The sequence below is a fragment of the Neolamprologus multifasciatus genome, chromosome 4, assembly GCF_963576455.1.
Source record: "Neolamprologus multifasciatus chromosome 4, fNeoMul1.2, whole genome shotgun sequence".
Classification (NCBI taxonomy): domain Eukaryota; kingdom Metazoa; phylum Chordata; class Actinopteri; order Cichliformes; family Cichlidae; genus Neolamprologus; species Neolamprologus multifasciatus.
This window is the reverse complement of record NC_140442.1, coordinates 19,598,751-19,616,679: the sequence shown is the minus strand read 5'-3', so window position 1 is coordinate 19,616,679 and position 17,929 is coordinate 19,598,751. Positions and strand designations below refer to the sequence as shown.

At 40.5% G+C, this 17,929-nt stretch overlaps 2 protein-coding genes across 2 annotated transcripts; both read right to left on the bottom strand.

Annotated features, from left to right (window-relative positions):
• Nucleotides 1-1,357: 1,357 nt before the first annotated feature.
• LOC146520327 (uncharacterized) lies at nucleotides 1,358-8,382 on the bottom strand. Its single transcript, XM_085155939.1, has 12 exons — nucleotides 8,094-8,382; nucleotides 7,311-7,422; nucleotides 6,157-6,250; nucleotides 5,852-5,906; nucleotides 5,504-5,644; nucleotides 4,934-5,094; nucleotides 4,009-4,107; nucleotides 3,718-3,863; nucleotides 3,211-3,382; nucleotides 3,013-3,125; nucleotides 2,795-2,879; nucleotides 1,358-1,590 (listed from the first exon to the last, which is right to left on the bottom strand). Exons 1-12 carry the CDS (start codon nucleotides 8,209-8,211, stop codon nucleotides 1,531-1,533), a joined length of 1,356 nt encoding a protein of 451 aa, XP_085012065.1. The 5' UTR covers nucleotides 8,212-8,382; the 3' UTR covers nucleotides 1,358-1,530.
• A 1,747-nt stretch (nucleotides 8,383-10,129) lies between these two features.
• nudt9 (nudix (nucleoside diphosphate linked moiety X)-type motif 9) lies at nucleotides 10,130-16,796 on the bottom strand. Its single transcript, XM_085155943.1, has 8 exons — nucleotides 16,593-16,796; nucleotides 15,861-16,136; nucleotides 15,653-15,742; nucleotides 14,427-14,513; nucleotides 14,101-14,212; nucleotides 13,792-13,938; nucleotides 13,592-13,676; nucleotides 10,130-12,380 (listed from the first exon to the last, which is right to left on the bottom strand). The coding sequence occupies exons 1-8, from the start codon at nucleotides 16,688-16,690 to the stop codon at nucleotides 12,235-12,237; spliced, it is 1,041 nt and encodes a 346-aa protein (XP_085012069.1). The 5' UTR covers nucleotides 16,691-16,796; the 3' UTR covers nucleotides 10,130-12,234.
• Nucleotides 16,797-17,929: the final 1,133 nt, after the last annotated feature.

Genomic DNA, 17,929 nt, shown 5'->3' with positions numbered 1-17,929 from the left:
AAGCAACAGAAACATATTCACTGTTAGATTATGAGGCATTCATACGATTGCAAGAAACTATTTTACACTGACAAAGTGGCATTCACAGGTCAAACCAATGGTTAACCTTTTAAAAAGAGGAAATTACATTTTCCGAGCAAAACGTTGCACTCTGGTCTCCTAGCACCTGTTTCCTTTGGGTACCAAAAGCATAACTGAACAGGAAATATCCCGTGGTAGTTTCCTGTTTTTGCTTTTATTAAAATAAAAAAAAAATACTAGAAAAACAAGCTGGAAACCACTTAAAATGCTGATACCACACAAGTCTATGTCTATGGTGTATTTATCTGGAATCCTGATGTTGTTTTGTTGTGATGATGTTTTATAACTGGCACTGTTGTTCACAGGTTCTTACAAAAACAAAACATTCAAAACCGAGACAAGACATCATATCCTGACTTCCATCCAATAGAAACACGGACTTTGTGGGGTGGCTGTAGCTCAGGCGGTAGAGCAGGTCATCTACTGATCGGAAGGTTGGTGTTTCAATTCCTGGCTTCCCCTAGTCTGCATGCCAAATATCCTTGGGCAAGATATTAACCCCAAATTGCTCTCCATCGTAGTATGAATGTGTGTGAATGCTACTTAGAAAGCACTTAGAACAATGTGCTACTGCGAATGGGTGAATGCACAAGTTGTGTCAAGCGCTTTGAGTGCTCAGAAGAGTAGAAAAGCGCTATATAAGAACCAGTCCATTTACCATAAACAGAGATCATCTGTGTCCAAACTTCAAGTGCACAAGGAAATACTCAAGTGTATTTAAAGCATTTTTAAAACACTAACATGTCACAATATTAAATAAAATCCTTAAACCTTACACTTAAGAAGTAAAGTAAAAAAGTATAATCCATTACTGTATTGAACATTGCTTTTTTATTTATTCAAGTTTAAAACATGTTCACAATGTAGAAAGAAAATACAAAAGGTTTGATTGGTCACAGGTAACACTTCTTACTGCAGCATCAAGATGCGTGCAGACATCTGGATATTCTACATATGAGCCAACCTACACAACCTGCAGACATTCATGATGGGAAATGGATTCATTAACGAGTCAAAAGCACTGTAAAAAACGCTGGTAAAGGTCCTCAGAAACAGTAGCTCATAGAAAGTGACTCACACAAAACATTGCTTTAGGTCTCATACAGAAATATTATAAATAGTTTGGAAATGTTTAAATATCTTAAAGTGGTATAAGCCTGAAATCATTTCAGAGAAGAGGCACCGATATATGTATATAAAATGTTTACGAAGAAGTGATCAGTAACAAAAGCTCATTTCATCTGCAGGTAGTGTGTGGTTTAACCGCTTTTTTAAAAATATAACAGAGATAACATCATCTAATAGGTAAAGTGGCTTTACAGTCCACAGCACCAGAACTTGGATGGTTCACCACCAAGTGGTCTGCAGAGCACGGCGGCTGGTGTGGAATCTTGGAAAAGTGAGCGTCTAGTCCTTCGTGACAGTGGGGATATCTGCGTGCATGCATCTCTACAAGCCCATGTCGTGATCGCTGACACTCTGGCGTAGGTAGTCTTCATACAGCTTTTTCTACAGGAAGAGAATCAACCATTAAAATCCCAAAATAATCCACTTCATGCCAGCAGAAGCAGTCACACTCATACAGGGATGCAAAGATCCAAATTTTTTTCAGTTCTGGCACCCGTACAGATTTCTTTGCTTAGGCTTAGTGTGGTTGGAGCGGTCAGCAAACTGATATCTGATCAGTGCATCCCTATCCACACTAGGGCTGCCACAAATGATTATTTTGATAGTCGACTAGTCACGACTAATCAGATCATGCATCCACTGGACGTAAAACGTACAGCTTATTGCACCAGCATGCATCAGCTCTTATATAACTATCATTAGCTTACAGCTTTAAGTGTTTAAGGTATGTGCTAACTAAAAATAAAGACAAGATGATAGTTTGTTAAATTTTAATGAAACTTTCGGTGAAGTTTAATAAACTCCTTGCTATCTAAAATATAACGGGACACCGGAGTATATTCTCGAGCATCTCACACTTCTGATAATCATTTGTCTGCTTGACGTTTATTCAGCTGTGTAAAAACTATAACTTTAATCTCAGCCAAACCGATTTACTCAGGAACAAATAAAATACAAAAAAGGCAAACAACAACATTTTTAAGTTATCTAAGTGACTTATATATCATGTTTAACCTGAGTAGCGAAAGACCACGGTGGGTTTGAAAACGATTTACCGGGAGTCTGGTGTTCTCACGGGCTCTACTGAGCCTTGCCCCCGGCTAGCTATCGAGCTAGTGGGTAACAGAAGTCTCCGAAAACGTCGGAGCGCTTTTGAAAATATGTGTCTCGATAAACTGAGCAGATATCTGAGGTTTACACAGATACATTCTCGCCTGAAAGTATGTTAAACGTTTATTTTGTGACCCAGAAAGAATAATAAGAGTAATATTAAAACTAACTAGCTGCCGCCATTGTTGGAAACTGAGCTGGGCTGCGCTATGAATTCTGGGACAGAGCTACTTCTTCTTCTTCGGGTTTAACGGCAGCTGGCATCCTTGTACATGCAGTGCTGCCATCTTCTGTTTCAGTCCGTTATTACACTCTTAAATCCTACTACTTATTCCTGCGTCTTTTGGGATCTTACAAAGCTTCAAACGACACGTCGACTATTAAATCAGTCGTCGACGATTTTGTCGTTACTAGTCACGATTACGTGACTAGTCGCCTAATCGTGGCAGCCCTAATCCACACACATACACACTACCTTTTTGGACTTGACCACCTCCTGCACATACTCCAGCTTCTCCTGTAGCTGCCTTTTCTGTTTGGTCGATAGAGTGGGTTGAGTTCTGCAAAGAATTAAAGGGAGGAGTGTGATGAGATTCGCAGTGAACAAATAACATGAGGACATGCAAGTGCCTCGGGTACTGATGGATGAAAATGAAGTCTAAAAGGCTGTGATGACACTGCGAAACTTCCTACCTGAAGATGAAGCGTGCAATGATGAGCAGGAGGAAGGAAAGAAGCACCAGCCCAGCACAGCCATAAAGCCGCTGCTCCACAGACAGGGAGTCAAATACTTTCACCGCGGGCGTCTGCACGACACAAGAGCAGCCTTATGTGAAGACCATATGCAACAGTTTCAACAGCTATGAATGACGAGCGTGCTTGGCCACTGACCAGGTAGAGGGAGAGCGCCTCTGTACCCTCTTGGCCCAGAGCCGCCTCCAGCAGGTCCTGGGACAGAGCGCCCAGCAGCAGAAACGCCATCAGAGCCAGAGGGACGCTGAAACCCAGCAGAGTCAGGAAGCAGCTCTTGCAGCGTGCGCGTCGGTTCTCAACAGTGGTCTGCCTGAGTGAACAGATGGTCAGGTTATTCTCTGAAGTCGATTCCAAACAAAAATGTGACTCACACGTTCCTCTGAGCACTCCTACTGAAGGATTCCTGTCAATCTTTATGGTTACACTTTAATTCAAGCTCAATGTATGGCTATTAAAAGGCGTGAACGCACAAACTCTTAAATCGATGTTAAAATTATTGGCCAAAAGGGCACCGTGTGCAAGAAAAACAGTGTCAGGAACCTCCTGCTGTGGCAATACCTTGTGAATAAGGGAGCAGGTGAAAGTAGCCTTTCAGAGGAGGTGGTCAGTGCAGTGTGAATTACAAAGTGAGTGTCTCTGTGTTACCTGTCGTTACTGAGCTTGTCTGTGACAGCCTCAACAATGAGCTCGCAGTCCCTCTCCAGAGAGTTGAGTGTGTTTTGGACCGTCTGGTTGATAGTTTTCTCGATGGTGCGACAAACCTCCTCAATCTGGTTGACGCAGCGGCTTGGCTGACAGCAGGAAGACAAACAGGAGGATTGTTTTTCTTCTAAACAGTCGTCTATAACAACTGGTGAATTGTGAGTGTGTGTGTGTGTGTGTGTGTGTAGAAAGAGTAACGAAGGCAGAAAGATGAGATGAAAGAATCACTTTTACCTTATTTGGATTAGGAATGTAGATGGTGGGCATGTCAAACCCACACTTGTTGAGTCCGGGCCGCTTGCAGAGCTCCTGGACAATCTGCATCATCACCCTCTGAGAGAGCAGTAACAAAAGACACAGGAGTCAGGAGGAGACAGAACAAAGATGCAATTTTTCTGCTACTGATAGGGAGATTATCGACTGTATGTGGTGCTTTTCTGTTATTTAGTCACGCAAACAAAGTTAGAAATGCACCATTCACTTTTGAATACTGTGACTGCACAATGTTGTGTTTAAACAAGTATTATCTTACTGCAAATTAGGAAATCCCTTTAGTTTATGGACAGATCAAAATGAAATGAGAAATTACAAATATACTCATCAAGTCTGAAATCTGTGCTCTGTTAGCTACAAGTTCATCAGCTTAAAACAGACTTTGCAGCATATGAAGATCAAAAACATTTATCAGTTTCCTTTTCTGTGGATGGATGGATGGATATTAACAAACTTTAGTAAGATACGGCTCAACAGGCTGCGTATATACAACAGTTCCCTTTGGCAGAGAATCTGTGTCGCACTCACAGAAATCCCTTGGTGAAAGAAAATGTGGCACTTCAGACAGTTTTAAACCATGCTCCAGAACAGGGAGCCACCTTTGTGACACAGAAAATAACCTGAAAGTAATCAGAGGGGTGTTCTTAAATGCAAGATTAATGAGCAAAAGCATCACTCAATCATTTTTCCATACCCAGTGCAGGTTTTTGGGGGGTTTTTTGTTGTTGTTTTTTTATTCGCTAGACTGGCAAAACACACCGGGTCAGCATACTTAGAAACTGCACTGCAGAGTGTGGGAAGGAATTATCTAATACAAAGAGAATGATGTAACTTTGTTTGTTCAAAGCGTCGACTCTCCTACAGAAGCTGCTGCTAGTATACGTACCTGTCTGTCCGACTCTCCTCCGGCCTCGTCAGCCTTGCTCAGGTAGAACCGCAGCCGGTCTCCATGCTTTTCATTCAGGCTCTCCACAATGTTGAGGGTGCGCTTGCACAGAGCCTGACCCATGGGGTCAAAGAAGACCAGAATTAGGTCACAAAGATCACCTGAGAGCGACAGTGAAAAGGAGCATTATTTACTACTGAGGAAACCCTGTGGATTTATTCTCATCGCATTATAAACTGGGTCGTAATCCCAACAAGTGTGGAATTTCTTTCTATTTCCCTGTTATTTAGTCAAACTAAGAACTTAAACTGCTTAAAGATGTGTCGAAACACGCAAAGCTGACTCACAAAGCTCACTATGGTAAATTAAAAGTACTAATGAAGAGATAAAAACTTGACTGGTCATTCATTGTAATGGAGAGGCCCACAAGCATCTAAATGACTCCAAATTGAGTGTGGTTTTAGTTTTGTTTGTTTCAGGTATCTTTGGTTTCACAGAGCTACTGCTCTCCTTCTGCATTACCAAAGGAAGATTGCTTAAAGCTACCACAAGACAACAGCAGAAACCCACCCAGCCACAGGATGACCTCGTCCACGTCAAACGGATACTTCATATCGCCGTCCACCAAGCCTGGCGAATCAACAAATGTCACCAAGCTGAACCGTTTCTGTCGAGACGTGCAGATCTCTGTGCTCAAGTACTCTGAGACACCTGGGGAAGAATTCAGAAACACAGTTACAGTGAGTGCCTAGCATTAATAAAAACTACTACTCTAAAAGGTTTTCTCTTCCTATTCAACTGGGCGCTTTAATCATTTTTTGTTTGTTTGTTGGTACATACAAATCATTTTAAATGAATTCCAATAAAACGGCAAACTGCCAAAACACTGTCCATCTCTGGGCATATTAAATCTCTCACCTTTAAACTCCTGCAGAGGTTTGAAGTGTGGATACAGATGAAGGGTGGCGTTTCCCTAAAAAAATTAATAAATAAAGCAGAAGTAGATCTGTCACAGATAGTTTGCAAAAAAGGACATCAGGTACTCCAAGAACATTGAAACCACCAAAGAGGAACTCATTTTGGTCCACAGTAATAAATCACTGTTACGAGGAGCAGACGGCTGACATTTTAAAGATGAAATGGCTCACGGTGGGAATGAGACGTGCCTTTTGAAAACACCCACAGCCCTGTCTCAAAAACAGAAAATGGACTGCAGCACTTACTGTGAGAGACTCTCTCTTGCGTCCACTTGTAACAAAGCTGAAGCCTTGGGTCTCAATTGCTACTCCAGTGCGCTGGATGTGCTCTTCCACGTACCTGAACAATAAAAACAGAAAGATCTTGATTATTGCTAATCTGAATAGTGTATAAAAACCAGAATGATGGGCGTAACTGAATGCTAAAGACACTGATAAAGATGGACAGGATAATTTAGTCAACTCAGATTCAGACATGAGTCAAATGAAGATCCGAGAACATTTAGAAGTAATTGTAACTCTTTAAATACTGGTAATTTCAGAGGATACACACATGCGCTTTATTCAGTCTGACTGCTGTGCAACTGGGCAACAAATTAAAGGAAACCCAACAGGCACCTTGGTCAGGTTTTAGTGTGATGAGGGCCTCCAGTGCCTGTTGCTTGGCACTGAGTTTACAAATCTCTGCAGCTCTGCTAAAGGAGCTCAATCACACTTCCAATAGATATTTCCTTTTGGTGTTTTCCTGATTGCAGAGGAGATCAGGGACTTACACACTGCTCACTGCGAAGGCGATAGCATATTATTCACTTCATTTTTGTACTAATCAAACCATTCAGTGTGCACCAATTCCCTGTACATGGGCACATGGTTATCATGAAGCACGACATCCCCATCAGGAAAGAAATAGGATGAAGGTGATCGCTCACACCAAGTTCCCTTTAACAGCTGATTTAAACTTCTGTAAGCCATTGCTGTCATTGCAATTGGTAATGATTGCAATGCTTTATATTAGGTTATGCAGTTATATCCCGGTGTTTTATATGCAGTGGATGCCACAACAGAAACACCTGAGACTTTGTCCCTCCTGAGTCCTACTTCCAATTTTCAGTTTGAAACACATTTGCCCTTCAAGTTCCTCCATTTTTTTTCACATTCCCTAATATCTATTTTAATGGTTGGGACAATCTCCTTCCAGGAAATTGCTAACATCTATGAGTCCTGAAGGTGTAGGGTTGCAGAAGGATTTTGCAGATACCACGTACCTACGGCATAGATTTAACACAGAAGTCTCCTCATCCCAGACACCAGATTTCCATTACTCTGTCAGTTGGATAAGTGGTTAATAATCTGCCACCTATTTGCACTTGTGCAAATATTTATCGGTAGTATATATTTACCAGTTGATGAAGGAGCTTTTCCCAGCAGAGTGGTTCCCCATCAGCAGCACTGTGATCTTTTTTCTGGGCGGCAGCAACTTCACACCAACCGATTCGGCCACTGTGATCAACCCTGAATATAACAGAGAGTAGGACACAGATGGTTTATTAGCTTCTGTGGGAAAGGAGAAAAATCATGGTGCTGTGTTGGGATGAGCAAATCTAAATGTTAAGTAACATTTGGCATGTAAAGGACAATATCAAAGTTCTCAACTACTCAAAGGTAGCCATTTCGCTAGGTGATAGTCTTCTTTCTCTCATCATTCCCATTTTTTCTCATTATCTTTGAGATATATCAGCGAGATGTATGAGTCAACTGGCAGATCTGTTTTTAAGCTGAAATGTTGCACACTTTCTCAATATACAGGATAACCCTGTGCTGCCAATACTGGAGATAGATCCACATCCAGAAGTGTGCCTTGTAAACCTATATTAGAAGTTACATTACAACTATGCAACTGACTTATTAATAACAAACAGAGGGTCACATCAGTGGGTGACTGATTTAACCAGCATTAAAGATGACAGTCGCATCGTCAGCAAATATAAAATCGTCACTAGCTAACTCAGCTAACGGTTAGCTCCCCGTGCTTTGGGAAAGGCTAACGTTATGTACAAAGTTAGCTAGCTACCCCGCGGTGCAGCAAAGAGTTTGTTTTATCAACTTTAACATCAAACAGGCGTGAGGTGCAGGCGTCAGGTGAGATGCTGTCAGTTCCACGAGTTGTACGTCAGCCAACTCACCGCTGTCAGGATCCGTGTATAGTTCATGACAATCCCGCAAGATGCGCTCATCGCAGGATACACCGCCGGTTATCGAGTCTGAGTTTGCGGCACTTCGGCTCTTGATTTTCCCGGACATCGTTACACTCAGTGATGAATTAAAAGATTCACACAAACTTCATCAAGCATATGAATTCCACCTCAATGAGCTAGCTACAAACAAAGCCGGTCTGCCTCGTTTGAATCGCCCCGGTCCGTACCTTGGCCACGTCGTCAGCTTGGGCGGCTTTTGTTGCACGGGATTATGGGTAATGAAGTTTGGAATATGTCTGAGGGGAAGCGCCAAACATTTCCTGGTTAGACAGACATATATGATATGTAGAGCCGTTTTTTAATAAACACAAAATTTCATTAGGGAAACTTTAATAATTAAACTAGATTCCCTTGTGTTTAAAACCACAGCAAGTTATATCTGCAATTTTAAAAACATAAGTAAACGAGTATTTCAAAGCCAAGGACATTTACGTTCACACATGCTGCACCTTGAATGTAAAAATAATTTGTAAGCATCATGTAAGTAATAGCAGAAAAAGACTTTTAAGGATACCTGATCCCTATTTTGTGGGGCTCTGTGCAAATTAATGCAGACATGTTAGTGTATTTGTGGTCCAGACATTTTGGTTGGATTTTTAAAAACACTGTCAACTCACACCAAGAAGTTCCTTGGATTAAATCAAAGCATTGTCTTGCTGAACTATGCAAGGTCTTCTCTGAAAAAGATGTCATCTGAGTGGGAGTGGGAGTACGTGTTGCTCTAAAAAACTGTATGCGACCTATCCAGTGTGAAAGCTGTCAGTTTTATAAGCAATTATATACTCTTGAACTGAGTGCTGTTTACAAGCCAGATGGTACATCTACCACTTTTAGTCCAAATGATGTAGTTTCCATGTTTTCAAAGTGAATTTTAAACTGTAATTAGTCCGAACACAGAAGACATTTTCCACTTTGGCCCAGTCCATTTTAAGTGAGAATTGGCCCAAAGAAAAAGGCAGTATTTCTGGATCATGTTCATATATGGCTTATTTTTTGCATAATAGAGCTTTAACCTACATTTTTGGATAGTCTGGTGAACCGTGTTCACAGACAATGATTTCTTTCTGAAAGAGTTCCTGAGCCCGTTTCATTCAAGAATTATTTAAGAATTATATCTGTTTTAAATCTAGTGCACTGAGGGCCTGAAAATCACAGGCAACCAATATGGATTTTTGGCCTTGTCCCTTGCACACAGAGATTTCTCCAGATTTTCAAAATCTTCCGATGATATCATGTACTGTCAATGATACAGTATTAAAGAATGCACAATTTTACATTGAAGAACATTTTTTCTTAAATTACTCCTTAATTTTGTAGATGCAGTTTTTATATAGATTGGTGAAACTTTAAGATGCTTTTCTTAATACAGTCTTTTTATATCCAATCACAACCTGTTGTCACTTAACCTAAATGCAAAATGTTCCTCCAGCTGCTTCTTTTTAGTTCCTCTTACTTTTCCAGTCTTTTTGTTGCCCCCTTCCTATCTTCTTTAGAGGCATGTTGCTACCATCAAATTCAAAATGAGCCAATATTTTACATGAAACAATAAAATGATGCGTTGACATGTTTTCTCTGTTCTATAGTGAATGAAATACAGGTTTATAAGATTTGCAAATCATTGCATTCTGTTATTTACATTTTATACAGCATCCAATGTTTTTTAGAATTGGAGTCATAATTTGGCTATAGGTTTAAGCTCTAGCTCCACCCCTGAATTGGCTACGTGCTTAATAAAATGGTTGGAACATCAGTTTGTAAAAACCACTAGAAGCTGTGAGGGCCTGCACTATTATGCTGGTGGAAAAAGGGATCACTGTGCATACAACATAGAGTGCACACAGCAATACAGTGTGAGGCAAACACATTTAACTTGTTTAATATATGTGGGAATTTATTTTCACATGAATAGAATACAAAGTACACATGAAACATTGGTGTAGCTCATATAAGGAAACTGTTTCTGGTGTGACTGTGTGAGCTGAAACCAGCTGACGTTGCTCACACAGTAACTACTTTATAATGGTGCATATTTAATGAGGAAACCCATACAATTGAACTCACGATTTCACAACAATGTACATTTTTAAGTTATGCAGACAAACATTTGAAAAACAATAATAATGTTAATCAGTCAAAGGAGCTTGCAAAGAAAAGCGTCTGGACTTCTTTAAGTTACTTGAAGACGTTTCACCTCTCATCTGAGAGGCTTCTTCAGTTCTAAGGTCAAATGGTGGAGAGTCCCAGATATGGGACTCTCCCATATCTGGGACTCTCCACCGAGAGTCCCAGATATGGGACTCTCCCATATCTGGGACTCTCCACCAGACTACGATGACCTGGATGACTGAGAACCTTCACAGACATAATGTTAATCAGTGCAGGTTTCATAAGTAAACCCCTGTTAATTTTCACATTAAACCTTATATTAAAAAAATACTTTACAGAACCTGTAAAGCTTTAAGACGAGCAATTAATGATACCAATGATTAAAGTGTTTGTGCAGAATTTTAGTGCCAAAAAGCTGTCATCCAGCCCATAATTTTAGGCCTATAGTGCATCATATGCTTACTGAAGTGAAATTTAAACAGCAGAATCGGTCCCCAACCTTTTCTGCGCCACGGACCGGTTTATGCCTGACAATATTTTCACGAACTGGCCTTTAAGGTGTCGCGGATAAATAAAACAAAATAAAACTAGTACCGGTACCGAAAAAAAGAAGATTTATTCATAACACACGTGAAAAGACCCAGGAAAACCGAGTTAACGATAAAAACAATAACAAAATGACGTTGAAAACCGATAAAAACCCTGAAAACTATACATTTCACACCTGAGCCTCAACTCTCGCGGCCCGGTACCAAACGACTCACGGACCGGTACCGGTCCGAGGCCCGGGGGTTGGGGACCGCTGTACATGGGTGACAATGTGGTCGGAGAGCAAATAAAATAGTTTTATAGGATTTGTGGTGCCTCCTGGAACTCTTGGGGCCCTGATTTGATTAAGGTTAATGCTTGATAAGCCCAACTGATGTCCTCACCAGTTTTGGTACACAGAGGAAAAAGAAATTATATCATACCTTGTAAAATATGGAAAATCATTCTGAAGACAAAGCAGCTGCCACTCCTAACGGGATTTTATGAATAATTATTTTTGGTTGTTGAGAATAGAGGACATGAGTGCCAAAAAGAATGAGATAAATAGTTGATTAAATAATTATTGACATTTGTCATTAATTATTTGAAATTGAAAATAATAATAATAATTACAAAATAATCATTCAAAATACAGTTTCATTTAAAACATGTAATAAAAAACAATTAATGCATTTCCAATTTGAACCCATTGTTGACATAATTAATGATGTATTTATTCGATTCATTTTGGCACTTTAAATAACAGAGGTGTTAGTGTTTGTCTCACACAGATTTCAAGTTCTTTCATGCATAATTCATCACTGCCTCCCTGATAAGTATCCCGACCTATGAGATGACACGTTTTGATGTGTACATTTGGAAAGGCAGCCTGCTGATTGCAAAATGCTGTTTTACATCCACCGTCTGCTGCCACTCGAAACCATGTCTGCTCCTGCGCATCACCATCATCATATCCTTTTCACATGTAAAGATCAAAGCCAGATTCCACTTCTTTATTCTGATTTCTCCCCTTCCATTAATTTAGTAGTACTGTTATGTTCAGGAGATCATTGTGTTTGGTTAATGTGATACTTGTTAGCATTGAATACATTAGCATAATCTGTGCTTCCTCTTCTTCTTACAGGCTTATTTTTACTATCTTGCAAGCAGTGAGCCAAAGGGTTTAATCTAAATGTACAATAGTTCTTTTATTATCTCAAACAGCATGCTTAGCAGGCTATCTCTTTTAAACTGCAGAGTACATCTATAGGAGTTTTAATATAAATTAATATGTGTTAGGGTTTTGTACATCAATCAGTGTGAGTAGGCTCACATAAAATGCCATGCTACTTCAGTTGATGAGCCCTCTCACCACACCAAGGGGCTGTAAGGCTTTTAAGTTTCCTTCTCTCTTAAAGCATTCATTCGTTTTTGGCTACCAGTGCGCTTTCCTCTCTTTGGCAACAATCTCCAGGAAATGGGAGTGATTCGCATAAAGGGGGAAAGATGAGTCAAGGTCAACCCACTGGACTTGTCCGGCGTCATCACCAGCTTCCAGTGGCAGCTCGCTCACGCTGTTACCTGACGTAAAAACAAAGAGATTTCACTTTTTCCCTGCAAAACACCTCGCAAACGTATTGAGAACACAGACTGTAATTAAAAGCTGGATGTAACCAGTGGTTACAAAAAAAAAAAAAAAAGGAATCCACTTACACATTACTCGTTACATTTCTTCAAAATACTGCAGTGCATTACTTAATTAATGAAGAAAGTAATTTGTTACTCTACTTGTTACATTACTATCGCGTTACTCTGTAAAATGACCTGAAACACATCACCACATTATTACCAGCTAACAATATAAACCTTAGCCTAAAGTCAACTACACAAATCCCTGTCCTATTCAAGACACATGTATGATCTTTTCTTGTGTTTACACATGAACACAAAGCTGGTAACACACAGCAAAGATGGAAACCACCTCAAGAAGACTTCAGCGAGTCTACTTTACAAACATGTACAGGTAGAAATGGAGGCTACAGTGTTGACTGATCATGAAGTTCAGACTGCTGGGCTGGGGTCAGCATTCACTCAATTTTAACATAACTCTGGCTTTTTCACTAGCTTAGCATTAGCATGATGTATGTGCAGATGCTTGCAACTTTACCAACATCCTCTTGTCCTTTTGTGCAATAAAAATAAAACTAATCTCCATATCTTCCCTCCTCAAATAATGTGAGTAATAATAATTGAAAATTAAATATAATTACTGAATTTAATGGAGTAACACGTTCTTTAATTGTTGCATTACTGAAAAATCTAATGTCATTGTAGTTCTAAGTAACATATTACACCCAACACTGGGCGCCACCAACTACCAAGTCTTGAATCCAATCTGGAAGTGCTTTAAAACCTCCATTTCTTTTTTTCTAATGTACAGCAGGGGGCGACTCAAAAAGACGTTTTAGGTTGTTTTAGGTCTTTGCGCCACATTGTGACTGACAGGTTGCTACTTTTTGAATATGCAGTGTCTGAAGGTCAGGGTTCATCACATCTCGTTCCAGAAAACCAAGACAGTGACCGCCAAAATCTTGAGGATGAATCTTCAAAACACGACTTAACGAACCAATGTGCGACATTAAAAATGGCCACATTCATCTTTTATATACAGTATTACGGTCCAGTGTTTTATATTCATAGACATTCATCAACTTTTTGTAACGCTAGAAAAATGCTGACAAGCAGAGGTGAAAGAAAAAAGAAGGAATAGCATTCCTCATAATTAATGATACCTAAGTCATCGTGAAAGTTGACAGCAACCGTCTCCATCCAGGAATTGTCAGTGTTTCTGGGATCATCGACATAGCCCTTGTAGACCTGAAGGAGAAAGATAACAAGCTGTCGGCCCTCAGAGAAAAAGCCTGATAGTTTACCTGACAGACCCACCTGGTGATAAAAATATGGCAGCAAACACATAAGCCACTTTACGAACCATAAATCCTGACAATTTGAAGAGATTGGTGATGCGCTGATGGATTTCCGCTCTCTCTGCTGGGGAACTAGAGAGCGAGTTCAATGCTTCTTCTGAGAACTCCCGCTGCAGTGTGAGAGAAACCTGCTCGCCTGGATCTACCATGCCCTGCAAAAACAACAACAGGACTATAACTATAACCAAACCCCTCCCTTCCACGATAATGAAATCTTGTTTTTGCTGTCCTACAGCATTTTTGCAGACACCATATGGCAAGCAAGAATGGTGGGATGCCCCTGTATAGACAGAAGAAACATAAAAAACACTTACCCCAGGAATAGCCCACTCCCCACAGTCCTCCCTCTTGATAGACACAAACTGCAGAACAGGCTTTTGGGAGACTGAGTGGTGAACCTTTGCCCCTTTGACATCTACCTTCCATCTGTCAGATGGTGAAATGTACATAAATTCAGCCGTTTTTTTTTTAATTCATCAACTTTTAGCTATGATATGAAACTGTTTCAGTTTGAAGTCAGCTTTCAGATGGATATCAAATTACTTGGCACTAATGTGCACTGAGATTTCCACTTTTAAATTATTCATGCGCGCTATGTGAGTGTGGATAATTGCACTGTGTAAAGCAAAAGAATAGGTACCTGGTGACTATTGGATCTGCTGCATGGTTGGGTCCCCATCGTCCTAGCAACCCTCTGCCTGCCAACCCTGTGCGTCCACAAGGATTTCTATGGGAGTAAAATTATTTATATGGAGTTTTGAGACTTGTAAGCAATGCCTTTAACAATAACAGCTAATGAAACATCTCTGCAGTGTGAAAGGTTTGCTAACACTGCAGTTACCAGAGCAAATTCTACTAAACTGGATGTTTTATTAAATATCGGAAAAACCATCTTAGAGGCAGTGTTGGGGAGTAACGGAATACATGTACCGCCGTTACGTATTTAAAATACAAAATATGAGTAACTGTATTCCGTTACAGTTACCGTTTAAAAGGGTGGTATTTAGAATACAGTTACTTTGTTTAAATAAATGGATTACACGAGGTACTTCCGTGTTTCATATTGTGGCGGGTCAGGACTGTTTGGGTTTTGTTTGACAGCTACGTTCTGTAGTTCCAGGCGGCAGCGTTACGGTTGCCATGGTTACAGGGTGATGCTCTCTCTCTGCGTGTTTCCTGGGTGAGAGAGGCCTTTTTGTTGTTGTTGTGCTAAGCTAATAGGCAGAATGCTACCGGTATAGCTCTAAAGAATGTAGCATCATAGGCAGTGTAGTCCGTGCTGCAGGGAGAATGGACTGCCATACCCGTTATGTGTCTGTGAGCGTGAGGAGGGAGAAAAGGGAAAAGTACGAGCTGTCATCGAGCAAAAACGGGAGCTGGAAGCATGTAAATATAATAATAACCACTGCAGCCAAGAAGAGTGCCTGATGAGCCCAGTTGTAAGTAAGCTATTAAGACTCGACTGTACACCGTGTTCGTGTTTTCCTCCAAAAACAATAAGTTCCATTGGAGCAGCCTTTCAACGCCTCTCTCTGTCTCTCGCAAGCAAAGTTGACCCAGACAACAAAGTAAAGCTAGTTTTCGGCTACAAGCCAACACGGAACCCACTGTATTAGCCAGAGGTCCCTTTACGGTTCGGAGCCGGACCTTCAGTAACAGTAATAAATCACAGCAATAGTACATTCATGTAGTTGTAAACAGCATGATAATATATTAAGTAATCCAAAGTATTCAGAATACGTTACTCTCATTGAGTAACGTAACGGAATACGTTACAGAATACATTTTGGGGCATGTATTCTGTATTCTGTAATGGAATACATTTTAAAAGTAACCTTCCCAACACTGCTTAGAGGTATAACTTACAGCGGTTTTCCATTTTCCACTTTGTAGCTGCCCTCAAAGCTCGTCCTGTCCACAGCACCATCCACAGTGTTAAAATTTGGAGAGGATGAGCTACAAAACAAGTGTAGGAAAAAAAAAATCTATAATGCTTCATAGATCAGATTACATTACTCGCATGGCGCTACCAGAATGTACTTGATAAGCATTAAAGGTGCTATTTGTTGTTCACCCAATATCAGGATCCGCCCAGGCTGGGTTATTTAAAACTGAAGGGGCCGTGTAGCTGACTGGATTATACTCAGGCCACTTCTGAGTCCAGTCCACCTTGTCATTAGGCACAGACAAGCGCTTGATATTGGACCCTGGATACTGTGGGCATCTGGACTTTACATGAGGCCCTGCTGAAGATGGCATGGTCGAGTGCCCGCGGCAGTAACTAGTGTTGACAGCGCTGATGGTTTTACTGGTTGGGAAGGGGTAAGAAGAAGGGCAGGAAATAGCAGGCCTAAAGGAGAGAGAAGATAATGTAAGTACTCCACATGCACTCCTTTCTCTCCACATTATGAAAATGCTACTGCCCCTCAATGATGACAAGAAATATCTTCTGTTACACGCACATAGATTAAAGGAGTAGGCCGTGCAATCAGTGCAGGGCAGCGGGATTACAGCTGCTGTTACACAGCTGCTTCTGCAGTGTTGAAATCTGTACAGTGATCATTCTGTATAGCTGACCTTCAGTGGTCATGTCTATAATCTCGTGCATATTAACATCTATTTTGATATCCATTGTAAATAAATCGGATTGTGCATATAACCCAAGCCACTGTATAGTACTAAAATTACCTGGTGAGTACTATTCAGTCTACCCTGAAACTGTAGAAATAACGACTTTCTATTTCACTATGCTTATTAGCTTGATAGCTTCAAGGTAAAGGTTTATAAGTAATGTTCCCGTCCATACCTTACTCCGGAGGTCCAGACGGTATGCGGGAGTCCGAGAAGAGTGAACGCTAAACGAATCGGTCCGACCAAGTGTCGCCGCAGGGGTAAATGTATCATTCCTCTAATCAATCAGTAGCCTAGAAAGTACAACACAACGGAAACCAGGAAGTGCACCGCCCTGCAAGGTGACGTCCGCAAAGGGGTGCGCCTACGACGGTGGCGCTCGTTTCCATAGTGATCGGCCGTTTAAAGTTGATTAAAAAAAAAAAAGATGACCGACAGGTAAATTAATGTCCTGTATTTGACATTTGCAGCTTAGTGCAACATAAAAAAAAAATGAAAATAGTGTTGTTGTTTTTTAATGTTTTGATCGATATCTGCATAATGTGCGAACGTTTGTAAGCTTTTAGAAAACATTTCCGTGTAAGTGCCGGTAAATTGTTAAAAACGCTGAAAGAGAAAAATTAGAGAAGGGAGTCAGTTTGACCATTCAACAACCTGACGACCTTCTCTGGGTGAGCACTTGGTGACAGTGAGTAGGGAAAATTCGCTTTCAACAGAAACCTCCTGTAGAGTCAGGCTCGGGGAGGACCAGTCTACTGTATATGATCGGCCGGGTGGTGAAGGGAAAGAGAAGAGAGCCGACACAGCCAAGGTTGAATAATTACTGATGAGTAAATTCAATAGCACAATGCAGCTTAGCGTAACTAAGGGGTCGTTCAGGGTCACGTGATCCAGATCCAGCTTTAAGAAAAAGGAAGGCTTTTAGGTCTAATTTTGGAAGTAGATATGGTGTCTGTCTCCCAAATCCAAACTGGGTTTGGTTCCACAGAAGAGAGAATCCTGAGGCTCTGCCTGCTATTCTACTTGTAAATACTCTTGGAACCACAATTAAGCCTAGAGTCTGCGAGCAAAGTGCTCTGTTATGATAATGTGGTCCTATGCACGATATGATGGGGCCTGACTATATAAGTGGTTGTATGTGAGTAGAAGGGTTTTAAATTCAATTCTAGATTTAACCGGGAGCCAATGAAGAGCAGCAACTCTATGGGAGAAATATGATCTCTTTTCCCCATCTCAGTTAGCACTCTCACTGCAGCAACAGTACTTGAAAGAGACATATGTTTATGATAGATAGATAGATAGATAGATAGATAGATAGATAGATAGATAGATAGATAGATAGATAGAATCTTTTATGCTGTATTTTTTGTTATTATTATTATTATTATTATTATTATTATTATTATTATTATTATTATTATGGTGTATTTGGAAGAAGAAACATCCTGACACTAACACTTGTATATGTTTAAATGTTTAATATTTACCAACAGTAGTTGCCAGCTATATACT

What these genes read in the sequence shown, in the direction of transcription:
- LOC146520327 (XM_085155939.1), bottom strand. Translation starts at nt 8,211, where the DNA reads ATGTCCGGGAAAATCAAGAGCCGAAGTGCCGCAAACTCAGACTCGATA. An exon ending in AAAAGCTCCTTCATCAACTG is followed by an intron (nt 6,251 to 7,310) that starts GTAAATATATAC and finishes TTTATTGTTCAG; the next exon opens with GTACGTGGAAGAGCACATCC. An exon ending in AGGCGCTCTCCCTCTACCTG is followed by an intron (nt 3,126 to 3,210) that starts GTCAGTGGCCAA and finishes TGTGTCGTGCAG; the next exon opens with ACGCCCGCGGTGAAAGTATT.
- nudt9 (XM_085155943.1), bottom strand. Translation starts at nt 16,690, where the DNA reads ATGATACATTTACCCCTGCGGCGACACTTGGTCGGACCGATTCGTTTA. An exon ending in GTGGAAAATGGAAAACCGCT is followed by an intron (nt 14,514 to 15,652) that starts GTAAGTTATACC and finishes TTACTCCCATAG; the next exon opens with AAATCCTTGTGGACGCACAG. An exon ending in TCAAATTGTCAGGATTTATG is followed by an intron (nt 13,677 to 13,791) that starts GTTCGTAAAGTG and finishes TTTCTCCTTCAG; the next exon opens with GTCTACAAGGGCTATGTCGA.